The sequence below is a fragment of the Magallana gigas genome, chromosome 7 (assembly GCF_963853765.1).
Source record: "Magallana gigas chromosome 7, xbMagGiga1.1, whole genome shotgun sequence".
NCBI lineage: Eukaryota > Metazoa > Mollusca > Bivalvia > Ostreida > Ostreidae > Magallana > Magallana gigas.
The window spans coordinates 26,341,204-26,366,679 of NC_088859.1; the positions used below are offsets into that span (position 1 = coordinate 26,341,204).

The 25,476-nt window shown below is 31.6% G+C and overlaps 2 protein-coding genes across 4 annotated transcripts; one reads left to right on the forward strand and one right to left on the reverse strand.

The window, feature by feature from the left end:
• Positions 1–9,335: 9,335 nt before the first annotated feature.
• On the forward strand, positions 9,336–19,927 carry LOC105343288 (transmembrane protein 104). Of its 2 annotated transcripts, XM_011450596.4 has the most exons (11): positions 9,336–9,535; positions 11,034–11,155; positions 12,054–12,141; positions 13,630–13,750; positions 14,350–14,367; positions 15,518–15,561; positions 16,088–16,118; positions 16,426–16,525; positions 16,942–17,059; positions 17,270–17,363; positions 17,678–19,927. In XM_011450596.4, exons 1-11 carry the CDS (start codon positions 9,488–9,490, stop codon positions 18,445–18,447), a joined length of 1,554 nt encoding a protein of 517 aa, XP_011448898.3. In that variant the 5' UTR covers positions 9,336–9,487; the 3' UTR covers positions 18,448–19,927. The 2 variants fall into 2 exon arrangements, with proteins under 2 accessions (XP_011448898.3, XP_011448907.3); XM_011450605.4 differs by lacking the exon at positions 14,350–14,367 and having other exon boundaries at positions 9,337–9,535.
• Positions 19,928–20,658: 731 nt separating this feature from the next.
• LOC105343268 (ciliary microtubule inner protein 4) lies at positions 20,659–25,463 on the reverse strand. Of its 2 annotated transcripts, none has more exons than XM_011450582.4 (4): positions 25,395–25,463; positions 24,421–24,674; positions 22,708–23,493; positions 20,659–21,356 (listed from the first exon to the last, which is right to left on the reverse strand). In XM_011450582.4, exons 2-4 carry the CDS (start codon positions 24,659–24,661, stop codon positions 21,028–21,030), a joined length of 1,356 nt encoding a protein of 451 aa, XP_011448884.3. In that variant the 5' UTR covers positions 24,662–24,674; positions 25,395–25,463; the 3' UTR covers positions 20,659–21,027. The 2 variants fall into 2 exon arrangements, with proteins under 2 accessions (XP_011448884.3, XP_011448877.3); XM_011450575.4 differs by having other exon boundaries at positions 21,093–21,592.
• Between the last annotated feature and the right edge of the window lie 13 nt (positions 25,464–25,476).

Here is a 25,476-nt window from a genome sequence, read left to right on the forward strand (position 1 = left end):
AGAAATAAAGTTATAAGGCTAAAGGCTTTTTCTTTTAAAATTCTGCCCCCCCCCCCCAATTTAATACGTGTAGAGGTGATAATATATAGAAATGGTATATATAGTATATATGAACATAGCATCGTACTCAAGGTACTCTGTAGATCACCCTCACCACACCAGTAACAATTTGTTGACCATAAACAATTAGAGATCTGTACTGTTTAGCTTGTAATCGATCGAACTACTGACAGTCAAAGTTTGACTGACTATTGAAAGTACCTTAACGAGGCCGAGTACAGAACGAGTACGCACGCTTTCGCGCAGCGTTTCATTTGTATTGTGACGTCATCTTTTTGCTTTGTTGACGCCATGGCGTGATAGTTTCAACTGCAGATATTCAGCGAAATTTGTTGAAAATAGCTCGTTTGATGCGTAAAATTGATATTTTATTGTGGAATAAACATTAATGTCTCAAAGTATAAGCTATATTTGGGCTCGGGTCGAAAACGTGAAGAGGGTTCAGCAAGCCTAGCCCTCTGTCACGTGTTCTTAACCCGCCTAAATATTGCTTAATTCATTTATTTCAAGACATTAACCATGTATTTTATATTAATGACCCTTAATATGTGATGTTATATATTTATTTATTACTTAAAAAATATGTCTGAATGTTTTAATAATACAATAAAGATCACCACTTCCGTCTTTGTCGAATAAAAAATAGTCATTATCTGACAAAATGGGAAATTGGGCATACAATAAATAACTTTGATAAGACCCCTGGAACAAACCAGGAGGTAAAAGGTTTTTTTTATTTGACCATTTGATGCCTTTTAGCAATAGTTTTAATATGTAGAACAGAAAAATAAATCCCTAAGGCAGAAGTTTAAAAAATGTGCAAAATTGGTACATTTCAAGCAAAATCCCATAGGGTCCTATGTTAAAAATTAACCAACTTTGAGATGGCCCCTTAAACAAACGGTGTGGTAAATGTCTTATTTTTTTATCTTAAAATAATAATTATATCAGTTGAAATTCTTGTCAAAAATTTCATTCAAAAATCTAGGGCAGAAAAAATTATACCCGGCCTCGTTAAATAGTTGTAAGACACTATAAACATTGGGAATTAGTGACTATTTCTGTTTTATCAACAGTTTTCTATCGTGATCTATTTATTTAAAAATTTGCTTTATTATTAATAGTAATCACATACTGTAGTCTGCGTGTGTTTATTTCCTTGATTGGTTTTGCTTTATTTAGAATGTAAGGATTCCTATCCAGTGTGAACATTCGTCTCTATATTCGCTTTGTAAATATGAAAAACACGGGGTACCAAATCTAGACCGAACTTTCCTCACCTAAAGTATATAAATGAAGTCATTATCTCCAGATAATCTGGAATTAGAGATATATCCGTTCGAATCCGAGTATGTTGTCATTTGTATTTCGTCATAATTTAGCTGAATTGATATTAAATTCAAAAGGTAACGGAATTTTAAAATTTCATATCTAATAAATATGAACTTACGTATTTATAGCTTTGATGATTTTGCGAAAAAATACGTTTTCTTATTTTGCGTTCCAATTTGTTAAAGAAATAGTCAACATGCAGTAATTGGTTCCATCAAAGTGGGTTATAAGCCAGTTAATTGTTACATACACATGTACGGAAATGAAACTCTTTCTTTTTGTAGTTCATGCGGGAATAATCTTTAAGGGTGTTGTTTACTCAGGGTTTGAGTTCTCAAATTCGGACTGTTATAAAGTTCAATGTAATGAGTAAAATTTGTTCAAAACAAAAAAAGTATTAAAATTGACAAAACATTTGATATTTTTACTTTATTACGGAATTAGGCTCCAACAAAAATAGACTTTTAGCCAAACAGAGGAAATTCGGACTAAATTTTGCAGATTTTGTATTCCGCTAAAAAAATTTTGGCAGTACTCTAATATTAAAAGTTCAGATTTTATATTTTAGTCTATCTAATTTTTCATATTTTCTGCTGGTTTTACCTTACTTATTCATTAAAATAATTGTATGGCACGAATTGCGAAAATAATAAAAAATGCTTAAAAACGATAAAAGACACCATATCTCAAAATTTTGATCATTGACCTCATATAAATTTTATGCCAACAAAATAAGGTCAATAAAAGTAGTTCAATGCTATAAATGTTTTTGTATTATCATCATTCATTTTTTGTAAACTTAGATCAAAAATGGGTAGGAATTTGAAAACTGATAGAGGAAATCCGGACTGGAATATTTTTTCGAATTGTCGCTGAAATCTTAATGTTTTGTACCTATTTAGTGCCACTGCCATTCATAAAATGTATTACATTTTTTAAAGTGTTTTATTATTTGAAATATATTTACAATTAAGAAAATTTCAATTGTAGTGTAAAATTTTATGGGATTTTTCTTGATTTTTCAAAAAATATTCAATGGCCATTTATTAAAAAAGTAGGTCATTGACCTACTTTTTTGAATGTGAAAAATAACACTACAATCAAAGGTCTATAACATACAATAGATGGGGTTTCATTATCATCAGTGGAATTTTTTTTCATTCTGAGTAAACGTCATTCTTAATAGCAAGAATTCTAGAAATCAAAGTACTGAAGTACTTAAAGCCGGGCTCTTTTGGTGTGTCTTTATGCATATTGTGTAGTAAAGACTGAAAATCTCTCTCTCTCTCTCTCTCTCTCTCTCTCTCTCTCTCTCTCTCTCTCTCTCTCATGCTTTTAATGTCGGCAAAGCATCAGAGAGCGACCAAATTTTGTAAGCGGCTATGAAAATTTGTCTGTCTAGTAGAAGTTTAACAGTTGCTGCCTTGAATTTCACAACAAGCAGTTATATTCAACCCCCGTTTCTTCATCGCTCAGCAAAGTAGTTCAAGGAAATTTATGCGCATTGTATGTGTCCAAAATGCATAGTAATGTTTTAAAAACACGTTATTAATAAGAAAACTAAAAAAAGATAGACAATTCATTCGAAATTTAAAAAAAAAGAAACAAAATCCCAACACTTTTGACAAAACGTGGCTCTTTGTGTAACTATTTGGTATAGCGGAAGCTTTACCTTGACGCTGTTTGGTTTTTTGTTTATTTGTGCTATTTATAGTAACATTGGCGATTTGCCTGCCTATAGCCCGGCTAAAAATCATATCTTGCGATAGCCTTATAGAAATTACAAAAATGGCAGACTAACATAAAAAACACTAATTGCATTTTGTGTATTAAATTTTTCTGACAGGAAACTGCTCGTACATTTATGATAAACGCCGTTTATATTTCAGATCTGTAAAGCATAGTTAACGCAATCATCTGTGTTTCAGAATGTAAAACTATAATTAACACTGAAAACAACCATATGCGACTACAAAACATAGTTTACCTGATAAATATAGTTTCATGGTTGTAAAACTATGATTAACAACGTTTATCCATAGTAACCGTATGTAAATTATAGTTTACAGATGTGAATCTATTTTCAATCAGAATAATCTATTGTAAAAGTTATTTGCATAGAGGCGAACTTAGATTATCATTCGTTTACAGCTGTTAAATATAGTGTTACAGCTGAAAACTATAGTTGATCGACTGTTGACTATAGTTTATGCCGTTAAGCTTTATTTTACATCTGTAAACCATAGTTTACGTGGTCATCTTATTTATCAGCAAAAGATGTTGATAACGAAATTTGGAAACAGATAAAACTTAAATTATTATCAGTAAAGTATAGTTTGCAACCATTAAGTATAATGTTACATATGAACTGTTACTTACAAATCTTACAATTCATGTATGGAAAAAATTATTATTCAAAACTCAATTAACCCTTGTAATATTATATTTTATAGATGATTTGTGTTAATCTTTGTATTTTGGAGAGGGTTTATATAGATTTAGCTTGTTGTCCAGTCCTTTGGAATCATTAATAAAATATGTTTAAATTACATGTAAATTAAATACAAATGAAAACTAACGATTCGTTAAACATACACATGTAGTTTGCAGCAGATCGTAAACTATAGTTTACAGTCGATAAACCTACTTTATTAATTTTGAAACTTTGTTTAGCTCATGTGTATGAATGTGGCGTGCCATAATGTTGGGTCCACCTTCTTATACTCATATATTATAATGATCTTCAATATTTTTAGATATTCCAACTATAATTTTACCCCCCACCCCCACCTTTCTAAGTTTTATTCACCCGGCAAAACTCGTATACGCTTAGTTCATTATGGCATTATTGTGATTCAGTAGGGAACATTGTAGTAAAAGACATACTTCAACACCTCAAACTTATTTGGGTTCTTTTGGGTAAATAGACGAATTCAATATTCATATTGTAGGTAAGCATTTTTATGCTTATAGAGTCTATTGACCATTCTTTAGGTAAATATATATGTATATTTAACAACTTTGTTATTATTATAAGAACTATTTTAGTTTAGTAACTTAATTTAGTTTAATAACGTTATTCACCTGAGAATCAAGTTGTGAGCATGCATACATGTATTTTCACTTTGTTGGCCTCAATGTTTTTGTCAATACACAGGCATGACTGTGATCAATACAACTCACATTGACTTGTGTAGAAAAATAAACGCCGTTAAAAAGAATAATTCGAATAAAATTTCCTCCGAGGTACTTACCTTTTAACTGTTTCCCCTATAACCCATATACATGTACGTAATCCGTCTATACAGATATATTAATTAATCAAAAAATAAAATGTTTCAGGAGTAACGCAATGGCATTATCTAAGCCATTTGTTCCTGATACGGGACAGGAGAAATTTGTGATTGCTCAGATCTATTTGGAGTGTGGCACTGAAGACTGTAAGAATAACTGTCAGTTTTACTGCAATGATTGTCACCAACCAATGTGTGAACAATGCAGAGATCACAGGGGCCAAGCCCGTTTTAACATTAATTTCAATGTAACCATAAATAAAGAAAGGGGTCGAACTCTGGCCCAAATAAAAAACTACCAGCTCGCTTCAAAAGCCTAATAAATCAGTTAATTTTTAAAACACTCGCAATATGCATGTATTTTTCGGAAAAGTAATGTCTGAGATACACTCATGCCGAATTTTAAGTTGATGGGTCTTAAAATAGCGGAGATATACGTCATAATTCTCTCGAAATCGCCAGTTTATTTTTACTCGGACATTTACCGGTCCAGGGCTCACGATGGGATTTTGCCTCTGACAACAGCAGTATTGCAACAAGTCGAGAAACATTCGCACTAATCTTTTAAAATCTTACATCAAATGCACGCTACTTACATACAAAAACTCCGATAAAATTCCTTAAATACTCTCCATACTGAACTTTTATTCTGCAACCACATAGACTTCTGACAGGGCCAGCCATTTTGATGTCTTCGAGAACGACTGATACTGATTGGACCATCAGGAATATTAACCAATGAAATTGAGTTTAACATTAGCTATCACAATGAAGAACCATGAAGTGGTCCCTTAAAGACAACACAAAATACAACTTCCAGTGGAGAAATGCACAGATCATCCGAATAAAGATATAGACATTCTCTGTGAGGACTGTCAAGTTCCCATATGTTCTAAATGTGCAATACAAGACCACAGAAGACACGCCCTGAATGATTTAGAGACAATTTATTCAGAGGGATTCACTCTTTGCCTAGACAAGATCTATAAAATTCATCAATCCTTAAAAGATATAGATCTCCCAACTTCTCAAGATATACAAAAAGATATTGTAAATGATGCCAAAGAAATCAAAACAAATATGGATAATATAAGAGAATCACTTAAGTTGGAAGCTGAAACTCTTAAAAGTCTCATAGACACAGTGACATCAGAAGATATAGAAAAAGTCAACAAAATGGAAGAGTCACTAATGGAGCAACTTCAGAGCCAAGACAACACATACAAAGATTACATCTCCTATCTTGAGGGGCTTGTCAAAGAGTTCAGTGGCTACCTTTCCTATACTAAACTTCAAAACAATCCGCTCATTTTCTCGCTTGCTGACCGCCTTAATATCCAACCTATACCAGAAACTGCCAAACCAGTCTCTCCCGTATTTACAGCTGGTCAATACAGCAAGGAAGATGTCACTAAACTACTAGGTAGAGTAATTATTCCAGATATAAAACCAGAGATCAGAGAAATAAAGCCCTCAGAAACTACCTCTACAGAGTTGAAACCTAAAGATAAACAAACTCTCTCTCTGTCCTCTGTCACCAAGATGAGGGAGTTTAAAGTACCAGGTGTCGGCAGTGCACATCATATGTCATTAGATAAAATGGACAGCGTCTGGGTCAGTGATTGGATAGGTAATCTTGTTCATGCAGATCTACAGGGGAATCAACTAAAGAAAATACAAACCAGTGGTAGACTTGAAGGCTACCACACAGTTACCCAGGACGGGAATCTGATCTATACAGACAAAGACAGCAAATTCATCAATAAAACTACACCATATAATTATAAAACTACTAAATTCATTGAAACAGGAGACTGGACACTAATCAGCATACACTCCTCCCGCATTAACGGGGACATACTGGTGGGGATGAAAAAAAGTGGAGAGGCTGAAGTCACCAGGTACAACAAGACAGGAGAGGAAATACAGAACATACAGAGAGACAAAGATGGACAGGAACTTTATAGGAATCCAAACTACATCACAGAAAACATCAATGGTGATATCTGTACATCAGACTATGACAAAGAAGCTGTAGTAGTGGTGAACAAATCGGGACAACACAGGTTCTCCTACACAGGTCCGTGGTCTAAGTTTTGTCCTTGCGGAATCTGTACCGATATCCTTGGACACATCCTTGTGTCGGATAGTATTAGCAATGCATTTCATATTCTGGATCAGGACGGTCAGTTCTTGTGTGTGCTTCTCACAGAGAAACAAGGGGTGAAGCGCCCCCGTGGGGTGTGTGTGGATGAGGAGAACAAACTCTATGTGGGACAAGGTCTCATCAACGAAGTGACAGTATACGAGTATCTGCAGTGATGATCTTTACTGTGTAAAGAATTCTTCTTTTGTTGAAAGTACATACCCTCGGTTCCCATTTCATTGTTTAAATCTAGATTGATTATCTAATAAAACAAACTTTTATTGTGTTTATTAGAATTATCTGTTTCTGAAAAGAATATTATGTAAAACTATTGTTTTTCATATCAAGATCAAATAATGTTTTATAGAAGTGAAATGTTGCTTTTGATAACGGAAATTTTACACGATTCACACATTTTTCATTCTATAAAGGACGTCATCAAATAAACAATTAAAAGATTCAAACGTACAATTTTTTGTGAATAACCAAATTCTTACGAAAAACTCGTACACCAATTTGTGAATAGGTCCCCAGTCCCACTCCGCATCTTTAACACCAGGATATGATATATAGTTAGTTTAGGAGGAATTGTCCTTGTGTTTACCAAATCGTTTTGAAATACCTAGTACATGTATGTATAAAAAGATACAATATACATGTACAAATATATTTATTAGGTGTATATATACACACATACACTTTGATTCAGCAAACGAGATTTGGTTCTTTTATGAAACCAGCGCTGCGTACGTGATTTATACATTTTCAAAGCAATTCGATATCGCAGGAGAAATGTTGAAATGTAACTTGACATTTCTTAAGCAGAAAAAAAAATGTAAAATCCCAAATTGGTTTCAAATTATCGACAATATGGACTGCGCTGTTTAACATAAGGATGAAAGGAAAGGAAACAAATACAAACTTGGAGTTGGTTTTCGTGTTTGTTTCGATGGAAAGTACGTGACAAACTTAAATTCTTCCGTATCTCGATCCTTTGTTATGGATATCAAAGTGCAAAGTTGTTGAAAATTCGACGATTGATTCACAAGAACTGTACGTTTGCAAACCTCCCTTTCCGAAGTTGAGGAAAGTGATTTCAAAAATCTCTGAGGCAAGTAATATAACTTCATCAGTAATGAAATATCTCAAGAATATTTAAAAAGTGAGTTTAATTTCTACGTATGTTATACGAAATAACATAACTTGGGACAGATTACGCTTTATAATCCGGTTTATAAAAAAGCGCAAACTGTCCCATGTTATGCTATACTCTTATGACATACGTAGAAATCAAATTTATTCCTTATAATTCAATTCTTTTACGACTAAAATCAGAAAACAATGCCCATTAAATAGTAAAATAACGTTAATTTGTACAAAAAGTAAACATAACGTCAAGCGAACGTGTTAGTTTATAACTTTAGACCATATACTGGTATCCCAGAAGCTGTTCAATAGTTGGTTTTATAGAATTAAATATTCTTATTTGTGAATTTCATCACAATTATGCATATAAATAGATGATGTCTATACTTAAACAATAAAATGCTTTCTTTGGTGATTCATGCGGGATATGAAGGTAGCGACATTGCAGGAAAAATACATATATGTAAATTTTTCCTGCAATGATCGCTACCTTCATAACCCGCACGAATCATCAAAGAAAGCATTTTATTATTTATATTAACATCTTTCTTTAACTAATTAATAAACTGATTATGGAAAAGTTAGTAAAATTCACTAAATTACTGTTAATGTACAAAAGTACGTTAGTTAACAGAAACAGCCAAATCGTCTCCTGTGAGACTTTGAGTCTGGCATCGTCATGATTATTTCGTGCAGTCAGGGATTTTACTAAGGTCGCTGTAGGTTCAGACCAATCGATAAACAGGGCGTGTCAATTTCAGTCCTGTCAGTATCTTGTCAGTTTCAGCCGCTGTAGATTTCGACCAATCGATAAATAGGGCGTGCAGATTTCAGTCTGGCTGTTTCTATAGAGCTATGAATTAACTATAAGTTGCCGTAAGAAATATAGAAAATTATGCTTGGTAGATGTAAATATATGTATTTGCATATCATTTCTTAACACACTTTACAGTAGCAGTTTCATACCCGGTGGATAGCCAGTTTATAACGTTAGCTACATGTATTAGTCCTCGGGGAAAAACTACTATAGGAGAATTACTCCTATATTTCCTGCAAAAATGAATGAATGAATAAATAAATAAATGAATGAGTAGTGATAAAAATAAAATAAAATGAATTAAAAAAAAATAAGAAGAAAACTTTAAAATTGATAAGAAAAAAATAAATAAAGCAAATTTTTTTTAAAAAATACATGTGGCATGGAAACATTTATACTATATGTGTATACATATATAGTGTCTCTTTCTCATGAAATAGGAAGTTAATTTTCAAGTCATTCAATTTCTGAAAATTATGTCACAATACTCATATAAATGTATTAATTAGATCTTATACAATTTCAAGTTATCCAGGTTTTTGGGTGTCGTCAGTGATTCGGGTTATTAGGATAGCTAGTCCCACTTTAGTGTCACATGACAACAAAATGGAGTATGACGGAGAAATAGTGGTATTCTGTTCATTCGGTTCAGTTTAGAAATTAAGCACTGCTGGATAAAGTCAAGTGTAAAGAATGGCCGGAAATACCTTGACGGAGGCTGGAGCATCCTATTCTAAGGCGGTAAGTATTTATATTGTATATCCAGCAAGCCAACCAATTTCTGCACATTGTACGAGTTGTATTTACCTGTTTACACACGAGTTGATGAATACTTGATCACTGTTAATAAATCAATTTTAATCAACCACAGGCGCTTGTTTCATACAGGAGGTCTATTAGCTATACACTGTATAGTTAATAAACCTCCTGTATGAAACAAGCGCCCGTGCATGAAACTAAGAAACTGTAATACAAGAAAAATATAAGAATGAATCAACACTATACGACATTTCTTTTTCCAGTATAATACATTGTATTCTAGCTGCAGGTCTGTAGCTCCTAGTCTGAAAAAATTCGGATGGACGATCTGGGAGCTGCAGTGCCACCCATTGAAAAAATTGTGTATTTATTGCGCACAAAATATCTTATCTGTGAAAACAATTAGTACCATTAAAGTCTCCATGGAATTTACTACTGATATCATCTCTTTATTTGCCTCTGATAATCTTTTAAACACCATCATAAAGTGAAGTTGTGAAGTTTGTTTCTTGTAAAAATGATGACTTGCATTCTCTATGTAAATTTAATTACATTCTCGATTTCCGAGGCTGGTAGGGTGCTCCTGAGAAAGTCTGACACAAGTAAAGAGACGACATCAGTAGTAAATTGAATTAGAATTTAATGGTAATAATTGTTTTCACAGAAGTTGCATATAAATAAGAGTAATCAGTCCAAAACTAGCACATGTTTTTGTGCGCAATAAATATACAATTTTTTTCAATGAGTGGCACTGTAGCTCCAAGGTCGTTCATTGAATTTTATTTCAGACCGGGAGCTACAGACCTGCAGCTAATTGTATTCCACATGACTAGAGAATCAGAGTGTCCAGGGTTCAATCAAGGGCTGCATTTGACAAAAAAATTTTTTTTTTCAATCTTATTAAATGATATCCTCCAAAGGATAAATTTATTAAAAAATAATCATTCCAAATTATCTCAATCTCTATTTGTACTTTTTTTGGTTTTAAAGAGAAATGTTTGATAGCTCTGTGTAATGAATTATTAAATTTTACATAATAAATTGGTCATAAGAAGCAAGTTCCTGTCTGGTTTATTGTGTTTTTTCCTCTCTATTACAGTTTACAAATAATTATTATAAAGCATTGTTCAGGTCATCAAAGAAAGAAATATGTAAATCTCAAGAATTTTATGTACTGTTATTTATATAGGTTCAAATTACAATTTTTATGGCACCTTTACTCTTTTTTTCTGAATTGAAGAAAAAAGATGACAAAGTTAAATCATTGCTTGTATTTAATTGGTAAAATCATACACATTAAGATATCAATCTCCAAAAGGTAACTAATTCTTGTAATCATAGTGGACTCTATCTTTTACCCCAAATAGGAATAGATTTTGCATATAACAGTTCCTTTTGTAAGCATCCTATTTAGCATTTATTTTGATGTGATTTTTCTAATTAGTGATCAATAATAGAATTATCTTTATTGTTTTTACAGGTAGGATTTGTGTACCTGTTTAACCTGATTGTGGGTACAGGAGCACTTACAATGCCTTTGGCTTTCCAAAATGCAGGATGGATGTTAAGTCTCGTTGTCATCGTTTTGCTTGCAGGATTCAGGTACATGTAAATATGTATAATAAACACTGGCTAAAATAGTTAATCTCATTATCTCAAGACATATAGCTCTCTCCAAATGGGAGACGATTGCACACATTTGCATTGGTTTGCAATGGTGGTATTAGGGTCAAGATACAGAAGGGGAAAACCCTGATAGGTATTTGACATACACTTTACAGGCTTTAGCTAGTTCAAACTAGAATTATTCTGAAGTGGGATCTTATCCACATTAAAAAGGGTTTTTGTTTTTTTACTCAGGATTATTGCTCACTCATTTCTTTCATAAACAGTCCATTGTTCACACATGCTCATGTGATTTGTGTCTTGTATAATAAAGTTCATTCACTGTACAAAGCCTTAATAGGTCATAAATAATAAACACTTCTAAAAAACTGAAGTGTACATGTTTAATGAAGTAATTTTTCGTGGGGGGTGAGGAGGCCTATTTTTGTTAAATATATTATGTAGATTTGATAAGTATGAATTTCCCCATGGGTCCTGACCCCCCCCCCCCCCCCCCCCCAACGACCCCTCCTCTATATCTATACATGATTAATGTTTTGCAATATCTGAATTGTTCAATAAATATCAGTATGTTTGACTTAGTAAAGTTATAAGCACATGTTTTTTCGTGTTTAAAAGATATTGCAAACTTTAAAAAAAACAACAAACCTGCAGAAAAATCTTGTGAACAACTGAACATTACAAAAGAACATGAAGAGGATAATAGAGCATTATTCAAACTTTTGTTTTGTTGTTGTTTTTTGCATGAGATAATCTGCTATTAATCTTCTCAATAAAATACATTAATGCTGTAAAATTATAAATCTTACAGCTACATGACTGTAACTTTTGTTACATAAAATACATTAATGCTGTAAAATTATAAATCTTACAGCTACATGACTGTAACTTTTGTACTGGAAACCATGGCAACAGCCAATGCCACACTTTTCTTACACAAAAAGGAAGACTTTGTGTACAGTGTAAGTTGCTTATGAGAATATCAAATATTTAATACATGTATCTGTCAATATTTTTAAATCTGTTCAAAATAATACTATGAATGCAGATTTTTGCAGTCAGCCTCCGTCAAAGTATTTGGGTATGGAAATATTTGATAAAAGAAAAACCTTGAATATGTACCCCGGTACTTCTAAATTACATGTATTGTTTACCCCATACCTTCATGATTCTTTGTATGGTGTTAATTTTAACAAAAGATCTACATGCTAAAATGTAAATTTGCCAAATTTGATACTATTGCCCTAACATTATTGCTAAAAATATTGATAAAGAACTATAATATATGATATGAGTTAAATTTGGCCCCTGGATAATTCGCCATTTTTAGAAGTGTTTCTGGTAAAATAAAATGCTATGTTATATTTTAGAAGAGTTGATGTAAGTTATATTTTTCACCTATTTATTTGATTTCTTTGCACTCACTGGCAGTATATGACGTCAGAAGTGACGCTATTTCTATAATTCAATCAAAATCAGGCAAAAATTTACATTTTTTCTTATCTTTTTATGAATGAGAAATATAGAGCGCATGGTTGAACAAGGAAATTTTTTTTGTCACTTATTAGCCTTGGCTTAATACATCTTAAGTTAAGATATTTTTTTTGTTCAAGCATGCGCTCTATGTTTTCTGTAAGAAAAACTGCTTGAAAACAAGCTGTTTTATGCTAAAAATGCAGAAATGGCGGGAAAAGGTTGTCTTTACAATGTCATATTTCTAAATTGTGGGCAGTTGAATCAAAATGAACATTATGTTAAAATATCACATAAATAATTGAACAAAGAAAACAAAGAATTACAGTTAAATGATGATGTTATTTTAGGGGGCCATTTCAGGCCCATATCATATATAGTCCCTTATCGGTAAACTCTGTTTGCCTAAGATATACATATATATTGCAAGCTCTGATTGGATACAGAATGGACAAAAATTCAAAAATTGAAATTTAAAAAAAGGATTAACCAAATGACAAAATGCTGATGTGTATTCTAGGCAAGTACTCAATTCCCCGTTTCTATTGTTATGCATCAAATTGCAAGAATATAAAATTGTGAACACCAAATTTTTATCAAATTCCCTAATAGTCTCTCTGAAAAATGAAAGCAAGAATTTAAAATCTGCGAGATGTGCTTCTCGCAATTTTACGCGGATATTAATTCCTCGCGTTTAATTAGGAATTTACAGTATCTAATCTTTAAGACATATTGATTAAAGAATGAATATAGTATACTGTGGAATCATTAAATTTTGTGGGGGCCAATTTTCTCTAAAACCTACAAAGGAAATATGATTTTATTACCCTATTTATTAATTCGTGGAGGATGTTAAATCGTGGATAAGAGGTACCCACGAATTCTACGAAAATTGAGCCACCACGAAATCTAATGATTCCACAGTATGTATATATGGTGATGAATTATTTGGATAATTTATACAATTTTGTAAACAGAGACAACAGTCTATTCATGCTAACATTGGAGATTCCGTTGATGCAATAGCCAATGCACACTCAGCAACTGTTCAAGAAGATTTAGATGAGAAAAGCCCTCTTTTAAAGAGTGAGGAAAGAGGTATGCATATAGTTATACATGTACCTTAATATTCACTGTCTTAAAAAAATCTTTATTGACCTTTCGTAAAGGGAATTTTATTATTTAATTTATCTTGATGGTATGGAAAACCAAAAAAATCAGAGTTCTGTACATATATATTATAATGTCATGTATACATGTATATATATATTGAAAAATTAAATTAAAGTGGAAAAAATTATGTTCCTTTTAAAAATTATAGAATACATGGTTGGAACCTTCTAGAAAACATGATTTAATTTGCCAAATTTTCCTGTTCACAAAAAAAAAGGAAGAAATTATTAATAAAAAGGTGAAATGTAAAGATTATATATTATTTATATTTAGAAAAATTCACAATTTCAAGGGCACTTAGAACTGGTTAAGAATTAAAGTAAAAGAGTTGTATACTGGTAGTCATGATTATTTCTAATTTTTAGATGGTTCTGCTGGATGAATCTCTAACCCTGAATAACTTTAATTTCTTTTTAATACTTGCAAGCTGTATGAAAAGTCAATGATCCCCATAAATTTTTATATCAAGCACACGTTAGATTTGATAATTGTGTATTTTATGTTTGAGATGTCTTACTTTGTAGATAAAACAACTATTAAGAGTAAGTCGTGTGTGCTAGCTAGCTTGTACATGTGGTGGTAACACATTCAATATTTATATACTATAGACCCTTTCCTGTGTTCTTTCTGGTTGGATTTGAATGAGTAAACATAGAATAGAACAAATTTCACCTGATTTCTTTGCAATATTTAGGTTCTCATAACTTTTTTAAAAGAGTTCTTTATTTTTTAAAAACAACTTTTAACATAACATTTATGTGTATTTAGTCAGACTCATTTGGGGAAAACAGTATTAAAATTTTAGCAATCTCTCTCTTTTTTTTTTAATGAAAGGGGGAGGGTTAAAAAAATCATAGGTTAATGGATTTCATTGTGAAGAATTAATGAAAATATAGGACCAATTCATTTCAGACTGAATATTGGATATTCATAAAAATAATTATCTATAATAAAAAAAGAACATCATTTATTTGGAATTTCTGGTAATTTGATTTTGTTTTATAGATGTAATTACTTTGATATGATTGCTTACTCTTGCTAGAGATTATGTTATTTGGAAAATATTATAAAATATATTATATAAGATATTTGTGTATGAAGGAGATTTAAATTTATTTGGACTTTGATTGCAAAAAAAAATCAGTTTTTCATAATCATTTACCAGTATGTAAATCATATCAGTATACATCCAAGTTTTCAATATTTAGGGTATTTTATGTATGATACATGTATTTAATATTTGGAATAATACATTGGAACAGGTGTTTGGTTTGTGAGTTTGCTGTGGAAGACTCATTATTAATTTTTTAACAACCTAACGTAAATTACATATAGTAACTACAAGTGTTGATTTGCAGGTATCTTAAACTGTGGGAGTTGAAAATTTATGTAGAACTGCATACAGTATATTTCACAAAACTCTTACATAATTTCCTACACTCCTTACTTGGTATATAAACAGAAATTAAATGGCTCCCATGAACAGTACCGTTTTAATAAGTATGACTGTATCTGTAAATCATGAATCAAATCAAAAGCATGGATGAGGAATTTTTTTTAAAAAATTCATCCAATTTTTTCCTCTTTAATTTAGCGATACTGAATCGAAAATGCCTTGCGTGTGTTTGTGGGTAGAAGATAGATGGGTGATTTCTTTGTTGAATTTGATGGATTCTCTTTGTCCCATTGCAGATTATCGGGATGACATGTTTGACATCACAGAAAGGGTGGAGTTGGTAAGTTAATTTTTTATGTAAAACAGCGAGCATTCAGAGCAATCTCAAAAATCCTTTTCATCAATTTTCTTAAAATATTTTTTTTTAGGTGGTCATTCAAAGATCACAGTAATTTTCATGCATAATGATCCCCAAAACCCTTTTCATGAATCTGCTACCTTGAAAAATATTTTACGCAAGACTTGGCACTTATTTCCATAATCCTGTTGTATTGTATTGAAACATTGTGAGAACCTATTATGATCATAAACACTGAACTTTTGATATAGTGATTCCTTTTCCTGCAGTTTACAACCAGAAAAATTTAAGAATCTGTTAAATGAGTGTCTTGCAGTTTCATGTAGATATTAATTTCTTGCATTTAAATAGAAATTAACAGTATACTTTTATACTAAGGAATGTGTGTTTTAATTAATTAAAAAATATATTATTAGGATGGAAATTGAATTCAAATTGTACATGTATTACTGTATATATTATCAAATTCTTTAACCAAATGAATCAATTGTTTCCTATTTTTTTGCAGGGAAAAATGGCAGAATTATTTTTCAATAAAGGTTTGTTAATTATCATACATACTAAATACAGGGTACTTTTTACATGTGTATTTTTCACCTTTCTTCACTTGCAAACAGTTTAACCCCATCTTGAATTCGCCCAGACACACTATGTTTAAAGAGAAATAACCCGAAACATTGAACTTTGCCCACTGACAACAACTGCTTATTTAGCAGTCAGTTTCACAAAATATCAATTGCGCAAAAATGTATCCGTTATTGTTTAATATAAGAAGCAAAAAAGAGAGAGCTTACAATCATAGGTGATGTTTATAGATATACATATGTGTTTAATTTTTTTTTACAGTGGGGGTTGTCTTATTCTACCTGTGTATGGTACTGTACCTGTATGGAGACCTGGCTATTTATGCTGTGGCAGTCCCAAAATCTCTCCGGGATGTTCTATGGTAGGGAGAAACAATAAAGTAAAGATTATTTGACTTTACATGCAAATTTTTTCACTGCATGAATTAAAAAGCAGAGATATTTGGTGCTGGTTTTCCCAATTAAATAAAATACACTCTACTTACGTTTTCCAGAGTTATGCCCCTTTGACTGTGACTTTAATCACTGCTTTAAAAGCTAATTTCCATTTACATGTAAGCTGATTTCTTGCACTAATGGGGCATATACATGTAGTAATGACAAAGCCTATTCTACATTTTTCATTGTAAAACTTGTTACAAATAAAATGGATTGCAGAATAAACTAACAAACAATTAAAATTAATATCTAAATGATTTATGTTATTGAATATTTATACAAAATGTAGAGATATAAAATGTATTCACTGGGATTTCATGAATGAAGTTTTTATATTTAGCACATTTAAACATAGTGGCAATGGAAGCGTTGACTGTGAAAATTTGACCTTGAAGAACTCTGACCCTTGTTGGGAGAGCTCGAGTCTGGACAGAGCGGACGTGTACAGAATCATGGTGGTGAGTACGTTTTATACAAATCTCCAAATTTATTATGGTTAAGTTATCACTGCAAGCTTTTTAATAAAAGAATGTAAATCCAAATTACTGGTACTGGTGTTACATGTATGTGGTCGAATACAGTTGATGGTGTGCATGCCTGTATTATAGCGAATTATTAATACTTTTTTTTTAAAATGGTTAGATAACAGTCATGCTTCCTGTTTACAGGCCGTGTTTGCTGTGGCCCTTGGTCCCTTTACCTTCTTCAATATCCAGAAAACCAAGTATCTCCAGTTGTTTACTACAGTCACCAGATGGTTAGGTAAGATGAAGAAACACACATCTTACATATTGTTAGTTACTTTGTTTATGCATGACATTTTTTAATCATTCATTCTACAAAGAAATCTTGTCACAAAAATTTGATATTTAAAAAAGTTTCTGATCAGTGAATCATGAAAATCTTTCTCACCGGTAAATTCAACTCACCAGGTATATGCAAAAATAATATCTTGCAAACTGAAAGTGATCTTTATCCTACATGTATTATTTATTATTTTGATGTCAAACCAAGTTTCAATTTTCCTATAGCAAATTTTGGGTAAAGACTCAAAACAATGTTTTTTTTTGTTGCAGCATTTATGATCATGATTGTGTTAACTATTATAAGGCTGGCTAACAATGGTGGCCAAGGACATCCAACAGTGGCCAACTTCGAGGGAATTCCCAATCTGTTCGGAGTCTGTGTGTACTCCTTTATGTGTCATCATTCACTGCCATCCCTCGTCACGCCAATCAAGAACAAGAGCAAACTCTTTATAATGGTTTTCGTCGACTTTGTTTTAATTTTGTTGTTTTACGCCTTGATGTCTTTCACGGGAGCATTCGCATTTCATCAACCCAAGGACATATACACCTTGAGCTTTCTTCCAGATCCATGTGATGTCAAACAACCAATCACAAATCTAGCAGTGTTGCAATATTACCTAGCTCTTTTCCCTGTTTTTACCCTAAGCACAAGTTTTCCAATTATCTCCATTACACTCAGGAACAATTTAAAAACCATGTTTTATCGAGAAGAGCGACCATTTTCTTGGTGGGTCGACAGGATTGTCTTTCCCTTGGCTGCCATCTTTCTTCCCATCATCATTGCCTTGGCAACGGACGAGGTGGAGTTTCTTGTTGGAATAACAGGGTCTTACGCTGGGGCAGGAATCCAGTACGTCATTCCAGCTGCTTTAGTCTTGGTCTCACGAAGAGCTGTTAAAGCCGATCCTTCCATCTCCTCATTAAACAACAGATTTACCTCCCCTTTTAAGCACACTTTCTGGGTCATTTTAGTTTTTGTGTGGTCTTTTCTAGCAATATCTTTTGTAACAGTAAATCACATTTTAACAAATAAATAGTAGTTATTTTATATAATGCAAATTAGTTTGAGTACAATTTTTTTTTTTTAGCAACATTTGTCTTTTTTGTGTCTTGATAAAATTGTTCATTAATGTTTATATGCTCAGGTTTTTTCCCTTCTCATTTTTAATTCTCATGCAATCCTTGAAGTCAGCAATTATTTTTACCACTGTTGTATGATATTCTGTAATTCTGTAATCTGCATGTACATGTTTTTGTGGTTTATCAATGTTTTAAAGTGGTTCCAACATATGCAAGGCTGTGAATAAGCACAGAGAAAACACTATTTCTTTGGGTTCTGGCTTTGGAACTGTTATACATGTAATAGCAATAAATCTCAAGAAATTTTTAACTACATCCAATTTTTGATTTGTTTTTGTCAAATGAAATTTTAAAATGTATTTTTAATCAAAGTTGTTTCTTACCAGGTAAATTACGTCTCTGACGCACTGAAACAAAACAAGCTGCATAATTTTTTGTTTTGGAAGTATATTTCATTGTAAAAGTCTATTTTACAATTTTAGATGATTAATATTTCCTTGCAAACTTTAAAATTTTAAAAGATACAGCTTGCTCTTATTTCTTTCATTCACTAGATATTGTACTAGTAGGTATAAAACTGTGCAATTTTTTTATATTCCATTTTAACCAAACTTTTTGCTGTTGATCTCAAAGCTCAATATGTATACATGTAGTTATATTAACTGGGTTTAATTTTATTGTAAACTATGCTAATTCTCCTAAAAATTGCTTAAATAATAAGAATTGCTACAAATTATTCTTATTCTTGAAAATTAAAGAATAAAACATTTTTTTTTTAAATCTTCCTTTTTTGAGTACCTTGATGGAAACTGTATTTGTATAAAAGTTGAATAGTTGATCAAATATTTTATTTTATTTCAAGAAGGAATAAGTATTGAAGAGCATGCAGGCAAACCTTGTTAAAATTGAATATGATTGAATTAACGGTATTTGATCTTTTAACATTAAGAAATATTTTTTTCATCATACATATTTGTATATAAGTTAACATGTTGTATTAACCATGCAATAATTTGAACAAATATCCAAGCCATTTGTATAGTTTAACAGTGCCAAATATTTATTTTGTTTAAACAGAAAAGAAATGTTGTATTTTATAACTAAACTGTGTAAATATTTTGTTTAAATTCAATAGAAAATAGAAGTTCTATGGAAAATTTTGTGTAGATTTATCTTGAAATTAGATATGGTAAGTCAAATACAGCACACATTTTATAAGTGCACATAGATTGCCAAATTGTTCATGTGATTCACTCTGAATTTTTTCATAGAGCCACAGTTTTGCAGCTATTGGCATTAATAATTCTAACAACATATCAGACCTTTAATAATGCTTTGAAATTTTAAGTGTCATATTATGGTTTCTTCTTTTAATCTGTCAAAGTAAAGCAAAGTACCCTGTATGATTTGTTAAATAAATTATTTATCTCCATTGTATTAAGTGTTACTTTAAATTTTTACACTGGATGTAATGATTGTTCAAACATTACTGTGAATTCAATCACAAAGTTCCGCTTGGGGAATATATCTTGGGCTTTTTGCCAAAACTAACAATGGGTTTATTGATATTAAGGTCTGTTTATTTAACAAAAAGATAAGACCTGTCATTTTGAAATAAAAAACACAATATGACCTAACGGAGGCTTAAATAGATGACAACTTTATTGCATGATAATGATTTTTGCTTTATCTCTTTAGGATTAGACCTCTTATTGAATTGTAACTAATACATGTATCCTTCAACACTGGAAACCCAATGATTTTATCTGAGGACTGCCAAGTTTAATAGATTGCTAGCTGTGTGAAAATGACATGTGTTGTTTCATTTAAACCATGGTTGTGTTCAAAGAAATTGTTCAAATACAGTAAAGTGATATTCAATTACATCTGCATTTCATGATTATTGCAGTTTGGAATGATAATAGCTCTCTCTCTCTCTCTCTCTCTCTCTCTCTCTCTCTCTCTTTCACAAACTATTATTATTGACAATATCCCCTCCCCCAATTTCATTTGATACACTGCCCAGTTATTAGAGATAAATATTCTTCCCTTTTCCACTGCACCCTCTTCCATTTCCATATTGCATGTCTCATATTATTTACTCACCACACACTTTGAGATCTTGTATAATTTCTTTATTCACAAAGAAAAAAAAACAAATAAAAAACAATCATGACAAGATTATATTTTGACAACATAAGTATAGAACAAAGATATGCAGTAATGATAAACAATTAACAAAAATATAACACCTTCATACATATACATGTATATATTTATGCCTCCTAAAGGATTGTTAATGATGGGGCAACCCAAGTATTTTTAATAAATAATCTCTAACTTAAACACATCTTAAGAAATTTAAAATCACAATTCATAAAAAACTAGTGCATTCATATCTTATGGGCATGGCTATAAACTTAAATATAATCATTTTTGGGGAGAGGGAAGGAATGGGGGGGTCTCAAGAAATTAAGATAATACTGTAACATTGAATATATATATAAAAAAACCTCTTTTGACAAATATGCATAAAATTATGAATCTTTTCCTCCTTTATCATAAAAATCCCAAAATTCATTGTCTTTTTTTGCTTTGGGGGCCAGTTTAACAGGCCCTTGATCAGGAGGGGGAGTTATAGGGGGTGTTTTGAACACAATCTCCTCAAATTCTGGTTTTGAAGGGTTTTCTTGTTTTTGAGCCGGTTTCTTTTTCACTGGTTTTGGTTTAGGTGGATCAGGTTGAGGTTTGGGTTTCGGTGCAGCATTTCTACTCCAGTTGACTTCTGCTTTGGGTTGACTCGAGAGATAATCATTCCAGCTTTTTTTCATGCGTTCGTTTATAATGTTGAATTCTGCCCAAGTACCTAAATTGGGATTAAAATTGTTGTACCTAAGAATTTTTTTGTTTATTTTGATTGTATTTTATGTACATATAGCTAAGAGTGTGTATAGTGTAAATTTTGTGCAAACAGAAAATTAATGGAGGGTAGAAGAGGACTTTTCTAGGCTTTATTAGCTTTTTTGGCAACAGTTTCGTCGAAATAACTCTGCCAAGCCTTTTTCATCCTGTTGTTGATTACATTATGTTCTGCCCAAGTGCCTGTAAATTAAAGGGAATACATTCAAGCTTCCGAGAGGTTCGGCTACACAGCTACATCTAATTCAAAAGCAGACAGTATTGTGCTTTCATTAAAAAAAAGTAGACTAGGTTTTTAAATACTCTAGACTAATACAATAATGTAGAAATTTAAAGCAACCAAGAAAAAAAAAATTAGCAAGGAAATTGATTATACATGTATTATGAATGCTTGTTAGAACACAATGTCTATAAGCAGTATATTCTTAAAATGCTTATATTGAGATTTTGATTAAAAAAAAAAAAGACAGTTGATTTTTAAAAATTTTCAAGTTAATTTCAAAAACTAAATTGTATGAATAGATTTATAAAGTATAGTAATTACTGTCTGGGTACATGCACTACAAAATTGTACAATGTACTTTAATTCAAACACTATTTAGAATATTGAAAGTAGTTTCTTGAGTATGATTAGATATATATCTCCTTAGCTATTAAATATGATGTATTATATTTTTTACATAACAATATTTTAAAAATTAAAAATTAAGTTATAATAAGATGTAAGAAACTTATTACTTGTTCCCATGCAAGATAAGTCACTCAATTTTAAAATGTTCTTACTCAATATCATCTGCAAAATTAAGTTATTGTGAAAACTTCAAAATTAATCTATAAATTAACATTTTTAAGGGTCCTCCACACCTTTGAAAAAGTTTTGCATACAATCCCAAACTCTTAATTTCTTAGGGATAAGGATTTTAAGCATGTGTTTAACTTGAAAATGACGACAGAACGAAAAGGTTCAATTTTGGGGGAAAAATAAACTTGCCTAAAAATTTATTGTTTACTTATAAAAGCAAAAGCCCCTGCTTTATTCAAACTTGGGACCTGCATATCGGTAGATTAAAGCTCAACCCATTGCGCTACAGAAACAGACACCCATGTTTGGGGATATAAAGTTTTACAATGGGTTAAAATCTCAATGTTATCATTAACTGTCATAAAAATGAAAAGTCACTGGATGTTAAGGACCCTTAATTGATCATAATTTATCCAGTTTTCTTCAATCTATTTCAGTGAAATTTCCAGCTCAAAATTTTGAACAGTATTTTATATGTACATAAATATATACTTACTAAGTTCATCTCGCTGGTACCTCCATTTATCTGGGTCAGGAACACGCTGGAGGTGTACGGAGTCTGTGAATGTTGATTTAGTGGTGCTGATTTTGTGGTTGATGTTATATCCAGGAAACATGTTCATCCTCATGAAATTTCCTAACTGTTCGTAATCTGGTTTGAGGTTCTTTTCGATGGTTGGAACTGAAACCGGTTTACGGACTCGGTATGCAGCATCTTTGTCCTCTTGCTGCTTTTGCATGGTTTTCTCAACCACTTTTTCGTCACTGAGTAAAGAATCGCAGACTTTGCTTCCGAACTGATGGCGGATATTTTCTGGCAAATCCAAGGGGAGGCTTCTGCGAGAAGAACCTCTTGCAGACTGGTTCGTGTCCTCGGGTCCAAGCGGGAGCACTGTTTCTATTTTTTCTTTCTTTTCCTTTAATTTCATTGGATATTCTGAGTTTTCCCTTCTGGTTGGAAGTTCCATGTTTCTTGGACGCATGACATCTCCCATCAAGCTATAACTATGGACACTTGGCTTAGGGCCATATTTATCCCTATTGTAACTGTTTCTGTCATTGAGTCCTACTCTGTTCATTTGTTTGAGCATGTTCGAGGCTTCCATGGACATCAGCAGCTGTTGCCGGGGAGTTGGATCCCCCTCCCTCATTCCCTCGTAAACATCCATTTTAAATTTCTTGGCACTCTCCTCAGCTTCTTGTAGAGATTTTCTGGCTGATTCAACAGCAGACTTTTGCTTTTCTATCTCCTTTTTAGTTTTCTCAATGGCAATGGTTTTTCCTGTTAGTTACAAAGTAAACAGAGAAACATAAGAGAATTTTAAAATTTAATATGAAAAATATAGAAACAATTTTTTTTTTAAGTGTTGCTCAAATTTAATTCTTAATATTCAAACTTAAACTATGAAATTAAGATTTTGTTTCTTAAATACATGATTGTATTTTTTTCCCTTTTTTAATAGATTAAATATTATTATTTTTTAATATAAATGCAATTGCAAATCATTTTTAATTTTATTTGTTTCAATCGGGTTAATCAAGTAAGAATATAAATTAAAAAAAAAAAAAACAATAATGATTTTAAAAAAATTATGATCAACTGAATAATTGTGACCATGCAATGTTATACTTTAGATATATATTATGTTAATTTACACCTGGAAAGAAAGGATTTATGTTATGAATAACATGTTAACACAAATGATTAGTAGAATATCACTACTACAAGTATAAAATGTTAATATACATGCTTTAATGTTTAAAAACACTTAAGATCTGTTAAACAATTCATAAAAAAATTGTAATAAACTACGGGATCTATCACAGCAGAGGGTTATATTATCTTTAAATTCCAATAGATTTGAATAGATGAAATTGACAATCTGCAAAATTCAAGCTATGTAATATTACATTTTAAAATTGTTCAGATATTTAATTTTGTTTATAAAATTCTGAGAGAGAGAGAGAGAGAGAGAGAGAGAGAGAGAGAGAGAGAGAGAGAGAGTATGTATGCTAGAAATGATATAACAGGCTATAAAAGAAGATGTTGATTATATAAACTTGCATATTCTGAGCATGCATATGAAGAATAAAATAATTATAAATTCTATATTAATTCTGATATTGATCTAGAACTGAGTAACTAATAGATATCAAATCTACAATATAATCTTGCATGCAAATTAATATGTACCTCGTACATGTATACCTTTTAAGTGATTTTTAATAAACTCAGGAACGACATAACGCTGTACATGTTTTCGACCACTTGGTATTCTCTGTGTTTTGAGGTCAATATTATTTATTGCGTCACGCTCCTCTGGATCAAAAACTTCCAGAGCTGTACCAAAGAGACTGTGTTTTGGCATTGCTTCAGATTTTTTACTTTTTGTTGGTGCTGAAAGTTGCTTTATTGCAGGTAGCTGCTGTGATTCCATGGCAACTGCCATCCCTCTGTGCACACTAAACAATTGTAACATCACACACAAAACATTTAAAACCAAAATGTTAGTGAACAGTCAACTATAGGTTAGTGCTTTGAACACTCAGTCAGACATATGACAGAGACATGGGTTTCTAAAGTGTCAAATTTTTTATCCTTAAATGGGAAAGTGTAAATATAACTAGTATGATTTGCTAATTTTATTTTCAAAAAATCATTTTCTGATTAGCAAATGCATACACATGTTTTATCAGGGACGTATATACGTCCTTGGTTTTATATATAATCTAATGTATTATTTTGAAGTGATGCAATTGCAAAAGAGTACTTAGCTCAAACAGTAACAGTGATAATAATTATTCATTTGCGAAAAAAAACTACCCCCACCCCCCAAAAAGGGACCCCAAAAAATATAATTAAGTGACATGCCTAAAATGAAATGTAGCACTGAATGTGACTCTGCATATATAGTCTTTAAGCTCAAGCTAGCGCTCTCCTTCATAGCATGAATTTTTAAAACACTTAAATGTTTCAGAACAACGTTTCCCATTTTTTCTATTACTTTTATTATTGATTTTAGAGTTTTTGAAATACATTGATCCAATATCCAAGACTGATTAAAATTATAACATCAAGAATATAAAATACATACATAGAGTGTATTCACAAAGGTAATTTTAGAACGCTATAAATGTCAAAAACAACAAAAGATACAATAACCGCAAAAGTGATGAACTTACGTTATGAAGTATAGAAACTTTTCCCAGGAAAGGCCATGTGTAATCAATCTGTTGCTAGGGGGCGTGGTAAAAAAAATCATTC